This window comes from Neofelis nebulosa, chromosome 2 (assembly GCF_028018385.1).
Source record: "Neofelis nebulosa isolate mNeoNeb1 chromosome 2, mNeoNeb1.pri, whole genome shotgun sequence".
Taxonomy (NCBI): Eukaryota; Metazoa; Chordata; class Mammalia; order Carnivora; family Felidae; genus Neofelis; species Neofelis nebulosa.
The window spans coordinates 78981626-78996346 of record NC_080783.1 but is presented as its reverse complement, the minus strand read 5'-3'; the positions used below and the strand labels follow the sequence as shown (position 1 = coordinate 78996346).

The 14721-nt window shown below is 38.7% G+C and overlaps 1 protein-coding gene across 10 annotated transcripts in view; it reads left to right on the top strand.

Moving 5' to 3' along the window:
- FMNL2 (formin like 2) overlaps positions 1-14721 on the top strand; it is a 314444-nt gene that overhangs the window by 226061 nt on the left and 73662 nt on the right. For 9 of the 10 annotated variants that reach the window (XM_058715261.1, XM_058715265.1, XM_058715257.1 and 6 more), the window contains exon 6: positions 929-1081. In XM_058715261.1, coding sequence (XP_058571244.1) covers positions 929-1081 — 153 coding nt within the window. Of the gene's footprint in view, positions 1-928; positions 1082-3170; positions 3595-14721 lie in introns of those variants that run through there. The other variant, XM_058715266.1, reaches the window with a different exon arrangement.

Genomic DNA, 14721 nt, shown 5'->3' with positions numbered 1-14721 from the left:
TTCTAACAGAATACTTTTTTTTGGCCATCATACTTTTATAAAAAGTCAAACTGTTTGACAAAAAGTCCTACTGTTTTTTTCCGATATGTATTGTTACTGTCTCTTCTGTAATAGCCTCTCGAATCTTCCATGTGATATTAAGTATAGCTGCCTTCTGTTTATTCTCTGATCAGGTGTTGCTGGGTGGAACTATGGGTAGAAACACTTGATGAAGTATTTTGTTGAGAAAGGAGAGCTACTAACTTTGGGAGGAGAAAATGCATACAACACAAAGGCCTGGCTGTTTAAAAATTCTGTTCCTAAAATTATGCAAAAATGAGCAACTTAACTCTCCATTTATTCTAACATGGTTAATATGAGTAATAACCTCAAAAAATGTCAGAGAGAAACAACAGTCCTACTTTAAAGAGCACCACATTGGGAAGAGATTCCAAAATCAAAGCAAATCCATAACTTTGCGAGTAATGTATCACATATGGTTGGAAAAGTACACTTGCCAACACACTAGGAGAAAATGCTCAGTTAAAATTGATGGGTAGGAATAAATTAGTCTAAGCCTACATATTGACTTGTTAAAGCAAAATGAAGACAGCTGTAAGATCTTTCCTTCCCCTTCCCCCATAGCAGTGTTAGCAGTTGGTAAATTAGTAAGCCTTGTAGTAAAATACAGATAACACATTACTATTTATTTCTGCGCTGTTGTTCAACTATTTCTTTTGCCTTGCCCAGTATTTGTCATTTTGTATTCTGCAAGTGAACACTGAGTCCGTGAAAATTCTTTTATGTTTCTTTTTCAGTTTTCTTTGTTTGCAAAGACTACCCATTGTAAGGTGCAGATGTATACTAGGAAGGAGCATGTTATGCACATCCCTGCATTTGTGTGACTGTGAACTTTTAAGGCTTCAGTGGCATTTCTCTTTTGTTTTAGTTTTGATTTTGAAAGCGTGGAAAGCACTGTGGAGAGCTCGGTGGACAAATCAAAGCCCTGGAGTAGGTCCATCGAGGATCTACACAGAGGAAGCAACCTGCCCTCCCCGGTGGGCAACAGTGTATCCCGCTCAGGAAGGCATTCTGCACTGCGGTGAGTTCCTTTAATCGGGAGTGAGGAATTGTGATAGGATATGCGGGGACAGCAGAGTTCCTGGCTTCTGGTGATGATCCTGGGCTACAGATTGCTGTAACTTCTCACGCAACCCTTGGATTTCTGTTGGTGCAAATGAAAGTTTCTTCAGGAGTTTATGGGAGCATCACTGGGACAATATTCTGTAGCTTTAAATAGATTTCTGGGAACACCACACCTGCACTCAGCACAGAAAGTTCTGCCAAATGATGGAATGCAGTAGACTCCATCGGCAGCTTAAGTTTTCAAAACCAGGGAGATGCTGACTTTGTGATTTAGGCTGTGTGTTCTGTGTAGAGGCAGCACCTCTTGAGATTTGGGGTTCTCAAGAATTCCTTGTTGGCTCTTCATACTCTTCTCCCCTCCCTTCTTCCATTGGTAGCTCAGGTGTGTGCTCTGTGGGACGTGTTCTTAGTCCTAGGTGCACAATGCTGTAGTGATCCTTTTTATTAATGAAATGCCTTTAAGCAGTGCTTCTTTGGTTAGGTGTGCTCAGTTGTCAACCTTGTTTCCTCCTAAGGATTTGTTCTCTAGTCTTTCATGGTTGAAATACCACCATGCTAAGGAAGGATGGGTGCTGATCGTCTCTACTGCTAATGGCTGGAATGTCACTGCGATTGATTATTCACTCATTTCCACATTCATTCACTGAAAAATATTTTTGAGCTTCTATAATTTGCCAGGCACTGTAGTTAGAGTTAAGGTACATGGATGGATAAATCAGAACCCTGTCTGTCAAGATGGAGATGACATCTAGAGCAAGTTCTTAAAGGTTGCTGTTTTGCAGAAGTTTAATAAAAATTTTTATTAATAAATGCCTCATTCCCAAATGTTGCTTATTCTTTGCAGCTTGAAAAATTTATGTCACTTATTTCAGACTTGATCTGGCAAGTGGATGTTGTTCCTGTCCATGTTTAAGATCCCCATGGATATTGGGTGGTGGGGTCCCATGTGTCAAGTTGTAAATCAGTGAAAATGTGGCTTTCAGACTTTTCGTAACTGGTAGCCTTTTATTTACCTTTTGTCCCTTTGACTTAGGTTTTGGTCATAGAAAGTTAATATCTCAATAATAAAATTCAGTTTTGCTGAAGGATTTGACGTTTGAATGAGATGCTTCCAATCAACCATTCAGATTTTCCATGTTTGAAGATGCCAAAAATAATAATGGGTTTTGAATGGTTCAATAATAATGAAGAGCAGTGTTTCAGTTCGTCTCGTGGTATTTGCAATAGGCCAAGAGCTATATAACTTGCTAGTCTACGTCAACTTTACATGTGGACAAGGCTGATTTGGAAGTTGAAGAAAGGCCAGTCATGCCTGAGGAATTCCCTAATGACCTTGGTACAGGAATGGAAATTCTTACCATTAGTGTAGATATAATTATATATAAGGAATTTAATTGACAAAAGTACATTTTAATTCACTTTTTTATCATTTCTTACTTGGAATGTATCATATGTTGGCTAGGTACCACCCTCACAGGATTCATTTTTCTGATTAATAATTCATTATGCCTAATTTTGAATTATTAAAGACTGTTCATTGAGAACACATTGTTTCTAGAAGAGTGGAAGAATCAGAAAAATATGGGAATATTTTAGGTATAAGGAGAATGGTAGTCCTGGACCCTGGAAGGCATTGTTTGACAGTTGGCTCAAGGTAGATCCTGTTAGAATTCATTTTAAATTGGAAAAAAATGGACCAAAAGTATAGATAGACATGATGGAAATGCTGTTCTGGGAAAGTCAGCAAGTATATGACATGGATGGTTGGCAGATGTGCTAGAAGATGACCAGTTAAGAAACCAATATCACATTCTTCTGTCTTGTGTTTGAACAGTTTCAAACTGAGGAACGGAACATTTGGATTTCCTTTGACTCTTCCTTTGCGGGTTCTAGTAACTCCAGAAAATCAACGTGGCAGTAACTTTTATGCTGCTTATTGACCTGAAGCTTAGACTTTTGTTTTTGAACAATGTATATCAATGATACTCCAGCTCTTGTGGTTCATGGATTTGTGCCTGGATTCTAATTCTGTATTTGGTCATTTGATGGCATCTGTGACTTAAAAAACAGAACAAAACAAAACAGCAATCAGAAGTACAGGCATATGGTACATGTTGCTTTCCATATACCCAAAGATTGTTTACATTTTTTTTCTTTTCCTCCTCCTTCTTCTCTCCCCTTTCTTTCTCTGCTCCCCACACTTCCTTCACTTTTTGGCTTTCTTTTCGTTGCCCTTCTTTTTCATTCTTCCATCTCATTTCTGATTGTCTTCTCGTCCTCTGCTTTGTCCTTTCTCATCCTCCTGTCTCCTCTCCCTCCGGTTCCATTCATGTCTTACACCACCACCAGATTGGTTTCTCTGCCTGAGTATCTTCAGTTCAAATGCCACCAGAGCTGCTCCTCTCCCTGTTGCCTCTGGAGCAGCTTCAGTTTACACACTGATGATGAGGCTTCAAACCAGAAAATCTCGTAAGTCACGGGTGGACATGACACCCATGAGAGCTCGTAGCGCATGGTGGCAGGGTATTGCGACCTATCCCCAGGTTATAATATGATAACCTCATGGCTTACTACCATCACCCTGTGCTGGAACAAAGTCCACTGCCTTTTAAACTTTGGTGCACTCTGTTAGCGTATTATGATTCCTCAGTTTAAGAATCTGACCCTTTAAGGTATATTGTGTTAATGTTACAGGTTTTTTGAAAAGAGTAGAAGGATATGAGTTCATGTACTGTAGCTTATTCTGGTAGCTTTGTTTGATTAGAGTGTCTTCTGTATCCAAATGCAGATTTTACTTCCCTCATCTTAATCTCCAGATAAGAACGTTGATTGAATAGAAATCTGACCCTATATCACTTGGCAAAAGGGGTTCAACTTGGAAGAAGAAAGGGGATTTCATGAAATTGACAACATTTTATAAATGGGGCTTGATGAAAGAAAAAAGGGAAAACACTGTTTTTACACAAAATTTTAATGTTGGTGGACACTCTCCTCTTTGTATTCAGTTTTTAACTATTTAAAATGGAAGATTAAAAATTTTAGGATATGACATTCACCTTGAGTTATATTAACTGTTAGGTTTTATCTTATCAATTTGTCAACTTGGCCAGTGGTAACAACATTGATATTGATGTGGTGGAAACCTGGGATTGTAAGCTTAGGGCCTAGTTTTCCTTCAGTTAAGATTTCTGTTAATGTGGCCATAGGTCTGGCTAAATTAAATGATGCTATATGTGCACATGAGTACATGCTTGATTTTTGAAGACAAAGGTTGTATTAATTCAGATGTAAGAGAAAGTCATTTTTAATTTTTAAGAACAGTTACTTAGTGTCATTAGACTAAATAAGCAGTGACATAGTAAATAGCTGTTTGGATTACTTTTTTAATGTTTGTTTATTTTTGAGAGAGACAGACAGCATGAGCCGGGAAAGGGCAGAGAGAAAGAGGGAGACACAGAATCCGAAGCAGGCTCCAGGCTCTGAGCTGTCAGCCCAGAGCCTGACGCGGGGCTCAAACTCACAAACTGTGAGATCATGACTTGAGCCAAAGTTAGACACTTAACTGACTGAGCCACCCAGGCGCCCCTCTGTTTTGAGTTTTAAAAGAAATGGGTAGAATTCTAAGAGCTTGGAAGAAGGGGCCAGATTTTAACTGGGACTTGGGGTGATGGCCAGAGTTGATCTTCAGGGTGAGGAGAGTGCTTCAGGTAGAAGTAAAGTGAAGAGGCATGAGATGAGCAAAAGTGTATATCTGAGACCCGGCATGTTTGGGAAAGAGGGAAGAACCTGTCCTTTGTGATGGAAGTAGAGGGCTATTTAATGGAGACATTGGGTCATAGACAAACAAAGCTGGAAAGGGTTTGTTAGCAACTGCCTTGTAGGTAACCCCGACTGACCCTTCCCATTGTGGTAAGGGAACCAAGATCCACATTTCCTCTAAGATGTTAACTTCCATAAGTATTTCTTCCTAAGATCCCCCAGAACAAATTTCACATTTTTTCCTGAGATTATTATCAAAAGGAATGACATTTCCTGAGTAGTCATCAACTGAGTATTTACTGTCTATTATCCTTAGTGGATTTACATGAAGAGCCGAAGAGTTCAAATTTAGATCGTTGTTGATAAACACTTTAGCACAGTTACCCCATTCCTGGCAGTGTTTTCCATGTCAGTAATTTTTAAAAATATTTAACAATAGGCACAAAGGTAATAGATGACATTGATAGGATTTTTATTGGGGGGGAAAAACATGTTGAGTGTCTACCGTGTGCCAGGCACTGTTCTAAGGCCCTTCAGTGATTTACTGTTCACCATGGCTTTATGGGATAGTGATGACTCTTATCCCTGCAAAGAAGCTGAGGTCTCTAGTGGTTAAGCAACTTTCCTGAGATCAAACAGTGAGTATAGGAGGTGGGATGTAAAGTGAGCTGGCCTGACTTCAACTTTTAAACCATGTTATCCTGCCTATTTATTCACAGGATGATTTTTTTCTCCCTCAGTAAATAGTCTCTGTTATATCAGGGTGTCCACCTGTCTTTATGTCAGTTGTACCCTGCAGGAAGGGCTTTTGCTGATCCTTCTCAGAAAATGTGCCTTTTTCTACTTCATGCAAAGATGCCAGAGGAGCTACTGGAGACCCTCATCAATATGCTGTCAACATAAATGATCAGTATAGCTTAGCTATTACAAACAAGTTACATAGAAACATGAAAAAGTAATTTCTAAACAAAGGACAAGAGTCAGACAAAAAGTTCTGCATTTATATGATTTCATTTTTGCCTACGTGCAGATGGGAAGGCATTGAAAAAGAGTTTATCAAATGAAAATAGTGACTGTTTTTCACCAAAGGCGAGATTATCAGTGAGCTTTTTTCAGATTTTTGTTTGTACGATGTTTTAGAACTGATGTAAAATACACGTAGTATATACCTATGAATCAGACGCCACCTAACAAAGAACCTTGAATTTTGAAGTTTGGGTTTTATCTGGTAGGCAGCAGAATGGGAAAACACATGAGGTAGTTGATCTTTTTGAGCGCATAGGGTCTGGTGAATGCACTGGGTGTTGATTGGAGGAACAGATGGCTGATGCTTGGACCTCTAAAGGAGGTACCTGAGAACTTAGAACATAGAGCAAAGGCTATGAAGATGTTCCAGAATTGACTTGGTGGGCAAAGTGGTAAAGAGAAAATTTTGTGTATGATTGATTAGAAGAGAAATAGAATCATTAGTAGAAACAGCAAAGTTGGAATCTGGAAGAGATCTCATATATGGTTATTTGAACACTTTTTGTTGATGAGGCACTGAGCTAAGACCTTATTGTCCAAGGAGTTACCTAGTTCCTGCAGACCTAGTTCCACGCATGGACCAATGGCCCATGTAGTTGATTCGGCTTTGTTGCAGTAAATACTTGTGTCCACAGCAGTATTCCTGATGTTATTTAAATATATGGGAACACCAACTCTGTACCAGTTTGCTTGAAAAGTAAGAGGTGTTCTGGAAGAAGCTTTGAAGCTCTTATAAGTTCTTTTATTTCAATAGTAGAGCTTTACCTTCAATTTTAATTGTTGGGGGAAGAAAATCATGTAACCTCTTAAACCATTATAGTATTAGATTAAAAAAAAATCTCTTAATTGTATAATTAGAAGCTAAAGCAGTTTTTACCTTGATTCAGAACAAGAAGAACAGTGTTCTGTTCATTTTCTAGTTTATATAAATTGGGGATGTAATTTCTAAAGTTATCATTATTCTCTTTTCTCTTTCCTCTTCTCCCCTCAAGTTACACAAAATCAACTCCGATTTTTTTATAGTATTTTATAGTCTTCATTATTGAGAGTTGTAATCTGTATTTTGTTCTAGAAGTAGTTCTTCTCCTTGACTGCATGTATTAAAACTTTCCGTATGGAAAGATATTGGAAAATCTAATCTATTTCCATAGAGTCCAACTTAAAGGGCGGAAAATTACAAATAAAAATAGGTAAAAAAAAAAAAAAATGTTCTCAAAGCCTGAGTTCTCTCTGTTCATCAGATAGGGGATACTGTTTGAAATTTTCATTAACACTGAATTTAGGAGGAGAGAAGAGAGGAAAGCAAAGAATAAAAGTAAAAAGGTAAGATAAAAAAGGCAAAAAAAAAAAAAAAGAGAGAAAGAGTAAAGGAGGAGGAGGAAAAAAATGAGATGTTGGTTAAAGGCAATACTCAAATGTTATTTCTGAGGGAAGAGAAATGTTCAAGATACTCCTTAACCTGATAGACTTTTGTTCTGAAGATCTAAGGTTCCAGAATCCAGTATCTATTTAACTATCTCTAAAATACTTTCTAAATTTGCAGACTTTATAAAAATAATATGCAACTACAGACTTCCAATTTTACTTTTCAGCACAATTTGTAAGAGAAACAACTGAAGGTGTTGGGTTACTGTGTTTCAGGTTTTTGTATTGCTTTGTTTATTTGAAGTTGTAAATAAAGAAAAACGTACTTGGATTAAGAATGTACATTTCAGCTTTTCAGCTAGGAGCTGATATTAATGGCCCTGCTAGTGAAATTGATGATAGCTCTATAGCTTGTGGTGCACCATACAAGCAGATTTGTCAAGTGTTTTCCACTATGAGAAACATTTATCTCACTTGTTCCACCTCTTCGTTGGGTCTTTTCTCCAATGGAAGACCAATTGAAAGAGGTTATGATCTGGAAGTCATCTGACCAATGCATTGTTGGGGATCTGTCTCACAGGTACTCTGTTACATATGATAGGGTCTGGGACTTCCCTCACGTGTTATGATAGTAAAGAACTTGGCTCCATAGTGAGCGGACAGTCCATGTTAACCATATAGGGTTGAGGGGAAAATTTGAAGATGACACAGGAACTTCCTACAGCTGTGGTCCAGGACCTTCATCAGCAAGACTTAACCACATACTTAACAGGTGAATGGTGCTTTGCGAAAGTGCTGAGGATATAGAAAGATACATAAACTATTTGTATAAGATTCATGGTTACTAAAGGAAATTTTCATGCTTACATCATTAAATCTTCGTGAATTTTGGGAGGCAGGTATTCAAGGACTATTAGCCTGATTTTACAGATGAGGAAGCTGGGACTCAGAGAAGTTATCCACACCTAGTAAGTGACAGAGCCAGGGTTTATAATCAGTCTTCTGACTTCTGTGTCAGATGTCTTTATGATTTGATTGAGAAAACATGTGTATGTGTGTGCTCCTGCACACTGACCTATGTTAAGTGTCATATGAGTATAACCAACACCAGTGTATGGAGGCCAGAGTGAACAGTAAAACCTAGGAAAGATTCATGATGTGGTCTGGATGTGAAAGAGCAGTGAGTAAGACTTGGAGGAGGGACTCTGAAAGGGGAGAAGGAGGGAGAGTGGAATGGGCAGTGGTTCAGTGGTAAGACCACATGGTTTGTTTAGGAAACAATGAATAGATGAGTCTGGCTGGAAGCAGTTTAGAAGCAGTTTATGTAATATTTTGAAGGCCAGGGTATGGAATTATCATTTTAGCTCATTGGCAATGATCTATTGAAGGTTTATGAAAAGCAGGGGTGATTTGGAACAAACATAGAAATATTTCTATTTAAAGGTCACAGGAGATAGATGGTTTCCTTGAACGCTTTTCACGTAGAGAGATATATATATATATAATTAGTAACTCAATGGCAAATACCTTTGTCAGAGGGAATGTAATGAAAGCTTAGAAGATTCAGACAAATAAGGCTCTCCATTCATATAGTGGGTTGGCATGCTGTTTGCCCACTTACTCTGTTCGGAAAGCATGTATGGAGATCTTTTGATTCATAGGTTCTGTCTTGTCAGCTGGTCCTGTAGGAAGTCTTGACAAACAGAAAATTTCAAAAACTAATTAAAAAGGTTCATTAGGAGATTTGGGTATTTCTGACTCCCTCTGCCCTCCCCTCTGTTTCCTCTTCTCTCTTCACCTCCACTCTGAACTATCTGGATTCAACTGTTTGCACTCTGTTTCTTTTGGCTGTGGAGACCGTCAGAAAGTGCTTGTTTCACTTTTTTCAGCATCATATATTTTATGAGGTTAATTGATAGAAGAAATATGCCCAAGTGATGTCATGTCTGAAGAGTAAGTGAGGAAACCTAAAACCCCAAATCTTGGTAAAGTTATATTAAGCCCAGACCTTGGAACCATAAAAGACTAGTAAAATTAGGTCAAATCGTGTGACATACCCAGTTGGCATTGCAGCCCTATTGGGTTGAAACCTTACCTTAGCTTCCAAGGAAGTTCTAATTACTGTTCTTTATTTATAGGTAGATATTAGTTTGGTATCTGAATAGTTAGACTGTGTGAAAATACTTTTTGTGAGAGAATATACCTTTTCTTTTTCCTGTTGCCATTAGGACTTCGATATTACAGACTTCACACATGTTGGCAAGAAAGGTCTACAGACTTTCGAAAAACATTTTTTTGCCAGACTCTGGGAAAGTCTGGTTTAGGTCAGTTCAGGAAACACTCATTCAAGGTTCCACAGTAATATATTGTCTGTGGATAATACAAGGTCACAGGGAGAGACAGACATGTACACCAACCCACATACAAGAATATGTCTCCATGTCTAGAAGTAAGTGTATGTCAAAACAGTAAATTCTGATCCGACTTACTTCAAGGTATCACTGGGTGAGCAGCAGCTTGTCTTGACTGAGTACTTGGTGCTTTGCAGATAGATCTCTGAACATATCTAACATTGATCACATCCAGCTTTTGTTCAGAAGTAGTGTTCTTTCTCCTGTACTTCCGGAATTATCAGACATGCTGTGTGTCCTTCATTCTTAAGCTTATCACCTCTTTTTTTTTTTTTAACATACCACTTTTATTATTTTTTTAATTTTGTTAAGAACACTTAACATGAGACCTTATCCCCTTAACACATTTTTAAGTGTACAATGCAGTATTGTTAACTATGGGCACAATGTATAGTAGCTCTCTAGAACTTACTTATCTTGTGTAACTGAAACTTCATTGTCATTGATGAACAATTCCCAGTACACCCCTCCACCCAACCCCGGGGCAGCCACCATTCTGTTCTCTGCTTCTAAGAGCATGACTGTCTTAGATACCTCATTTAAATAGGCTCATACAGCGTCTTTCCTAACGGGACTGGCTTATTTCACTTAGCAGGATATCCTCAAGGTTCATCCATATTGTTGCCCATTGCAGGATTTCCTTTTTTTTTTTTTTTTTAAAGACTAAATAATATTCCATTGTATGTGCTTACATCTTACATTTCTTTTTTACTTTTTATTTTGATATAGTTTAAAAAATGTAATAATAGTACAGTGATCTGTCTTATGCTCCTTATACGGATCCAAGAATTAACATTTGTCCATTTATTCCTTGCACACTTGTTTTGTAAACATACACACCTTTAACCATTTGAAAGCATGTTACAGAATTGTGCCCTTTTACACCTAAATATTTTAGTGTAGATTTCCTAAGACAAGGATTCTCTTACATGACCATGGTACAATTCTCAAAATAAGAATGTTTTAATATGGACACTGTTTCTTAGTCCAGTCTGTTAGTTTCATCTATTACCCTACTGTCTTTCATAACATTTTTTTTTTTCCCCCAAACCCTGTCCAGGATCCAGTGTAAGGATCATTTATTGTGCTTAGTAGTTGTGTCTGTGTAGTGTCCTTGAACTTGGAACAATTCCTCATCCTTTCTGTGTCACGGCTTAATATTGTGTGTGCGTGTGTGTGTGTGTGTGTGTGAGAGAGAGAGAGAAATATTTTTTTATTGAGATAAAATTTTATAATGTGTAAGTTTCAAATGTACAACACTATTTGAAAAAATTGTATATTGCAATGATTGCCACAGTAGCATTTGCTAACACCTCTATCATGTCACATAATTCCTATTTCTTTTCTTCATGTATTCATCTGTTGATGGACATTTAGATTGTTTTTACATCTTGGCTATTATGAATAATGCTGCAATGAATACAGGTGTGCAGATATCTCTTGCACATTTTGATTTCCATTCTCTTGGATAAATACCCAGAAGTGAGGTTGCTGGATCTTATGGTAGTTCTATTTTTAACTTTTTGAGAACTCCATACTGTTCTTCTTGGTGTCTGTATAACTTATATTCCCACAAACAGTGCATAAGGACTTTAATTTCTCCACATCACTGCCAGTACATGTTATCTCTTGTTTTTTTGTTTGTTTGTTTGTTTGTTTTTTGATAGTAGCTATCCTGACAGAGGTTAGCTGAGATCTCATTGTAGTTTTGATTTGTATTTTCCTGATGACTGATGATGTTGAGCATCTTTTTAGATACTGTCAGTCATGTGTATGTCTTCTTTGGAGAAATGTCTATTCAAGTCCTTTGCCCATTCTTTCATTGGGTTATTGATTTTTTGGGTTTTTTTGTTTTTGTTTTTGTTTTTTGCTATTGAGTAGTGGAGTTCTTTGTATGTTTTAGGCATTAATGGTTTGTAACTATTTTCTTCCATTTTGTAGGTTACCTTTTAACTCTGTTTCCTTTCTGTGCAGAAGCTTTTTAGTTTGATGTAGTCCGACTTGTTTGTTAGATTCTTAAACATGAAACACTAGTTCACACTTAATATAGCTTCCTTTTTAAACTCTTACAATGAGTAGTCGTTTAAGGGTGGCAAAACATGACTCCAACCAGAAGTCTAAGAAGCATTAACATGTAATTCAGGCTACTAACATGTGTCTGGCAAGAAAAATTCCTGTAGCCATGCAGATTCCAAGATCCTTACTTTCCTAGGTTTTCTTTGCTGGCCTTGCCATTCTTTTTTTGGAGTCAAAAATTCAGGTTTTACTTGCCTGGCCATTTCTTAACAGTATCAGTCAATGGATTGGAGCTCACTCATCAGGCATTCTGAAGGGCTTTTGAAGTAAGTACTTTGTTGGGGTACCTGCATGGCTCAGTTGGTGGGGCTTGACCTCAAGACCTTGAGATGAAGAGTCACGTGCCCCACGGAGGCGTGCCTGGGTGGTTCAGTAGGTTAAGTGTCCAACTCTTGGTTTTGACTCAGGTCATGAGCTTGTGGTTCACGAATCTGAGCCTCACGCGGGGCTCTGTGTTGACCATGTGGAGCCTGCTTGGGATTCTCTGTCTTTTTGCCCCTACCCTACTTGTGCATGCACACTGTCTCTCAAATACAAACTTAAAAAAAAAAAAAATCTGTTTCTTAAAAATAAATAGAATGAACCAAATACCCTCTTTCCCCATGGGACCTGCTGTCACTGCTCTGCAGGTTGACATGCTCACCACCTGCCTCTCAGCACATTCATTGCTGCGCATGAAGTAGGTGGTTCAGATGGCAGTTGTCACCGTAGTATTAAACAGGAAATGTTTTGCATAGGTTTCTTAAAACATATCTAGAAATTGCTTGGTTTTTTAATGCTTATTACTCATACTAGCTTTGACTTGTACCTTCTTATTGTGTATACATATATATAACTACTGGTGCATATAATTAATATAAATGGTTAGAGTCCGTTCTCTTGGGTTTTGGTCTTAAGTCGGTTTTGTAATCTGTTTCTGTCCATATTCACAGAATTTTGTGAATTCCAATTGGCAGTTTTTCCAAGACAGTGTGTCTTCTTCAAATGCTAGGGTAACATTTAGGTTTGAGTTCAGTGCTTGACAGATTAGCAGACAGTTCTCAAAGCTGATGAAAAGGGTCTGAGAAATTTGGTGGTGTTAGTTTGCTACAAGGTTTTGGTCAAAATGACTTCTCAGAAGACAGGATTTCCTTAAAATTCTTGAGACCTCGAAAAAAAAATGTCTAAATATTCATCTCCCATTTTCTTTGTTCTATAAATGGTAGGAACTCCAAAAATTGGATAGGGAGCTGTTTTCTGCCTCTGGGAAATCATCTTTTGTATCCAGGCATCCAGAGCCCCAGAGCACTGCTTGCCTGAAGTGGGGAAGAAAGGTTCTCAGGACAGCCTACATTTAGGTACTGCGCTCCAGGGGTGCAGGCATTGGTTCACAGTCCCTCCATTAAATAGTTTATTCCCTTGTTTTTTCCTCTGGAATCTGAAGGAGTTCTCTCCAACCCTTACGTCTCCGGGAAGCTGTCCAGAGTCACCAGAGAGACCTGATTGTTTTAGGACCTCATTAGACCTGCTCCCATTAACTTGAAGGAATAGTGACACATAGTCAGAATGACTTCATTGGGCAGAAAATGATCTCTAAATGTCTGATACAGATGTCAGTGAAAATGAGGGAGTCAGGACTCTTTCAATGTAGTCATCCATAAAAACAATGAGGAAACTGGCTAAATATGCCAGAAACCATTTTTTTCCCCCAGAATTCCAGGAATTAGCTAGTCCTGCAGCAATCTGGGGAGCGTGTATTTAGGAAAAATGACTCAAATCTTGGTAGGAACAGCTGGCTTTGTGGCATTTCACTTACCCTGACCAAGCCCCCCGGCCCCCTGCCCAGTTCCACAGTAGCCTTGAAAACCAGGAGCTCCATAATCACAGGGAAAACCATCAGCCTGGCAGCCAACAGGGGGGAAGAATGGAAATGAACTTCCTTCCAAGCCTCTTCCTCCTTGTCCTAGATTAAGCTCTGATGTATTTACTGTGAGATTTGAGAACTAGGGAAGATGCCGATTTTAAGCCTCTGTTAAGGGAACTTATACCATTCGTTCTTGACAGAATTTGGGATCATTAGAGACAGGAGTAAGGGTCATAGGAGGAAACCAGGAGAAAACTAGTGCTGCCTCTCACTGGGGCCTTTTATTTATTTATTTATTTATTTTTTAATTTTTTTTTAACGTTTATTTATTTTTGAGACAGAGAGAGAGACAGAGCATGAACGGGGGAGGGGCAGAGAGAGAAGGAGACACAGAATCGGAAGCAGGCTCCAGGCTCCGAGCCATCAGCCCAGAGCCCGACGCGGGGCTCGAACTCACGGACCGCGAGATCGTGACCTGAGCTGAAGTCGGATGCTCAACTGACCAAGCCACCCAGGCGCCCCTCACTGGGGCCTTTTAAATATAACCACAGTGAACCAGAGGGATAGTCTTCAGTTGGCTCTGATGAGTCTGTTTTATATGAAGTTTCGTAATAACTTGAGGAAGGAAATATTGTAGTAATTGGTTTCACTGTGTAGAATTCTATAATGGTACATGTACCAAGTCTATTAGATTACCACAGAAGCACCCACATCTCCTGCTGACTCACCCATTTAATCCTTGTAAAGCTCAGGTCTTTGTGGAAAGTTTTTTCAAAGAGCTAAACTAAGATGTGATCAGTGCTTGTGTAAGGTGAACATGGCTTAGCCCGAAGGCCCGCGGCATGAACCGGATGTAGGCTCCCTTATCTGCTGTTTCTTTCAACTGTGGTATATGGAATCTTATTGATGTGTGTCAACGTGATTATGCACCAGCACCTGTGCATACAACGTTTGGTTGTGGTGACTAGTTTCAAGCTGCCTGAGTTTTTAATTGGTAACTGATTATTGCTGGGATTTTCCAACTCAGCCTAAGGGAATCAGTGTAACTCATACATTTGGTGGAGTTTTGCATGGCACTAATCAGTTCCCTTCATCCTTTTTTCTGTGGAAACTGTT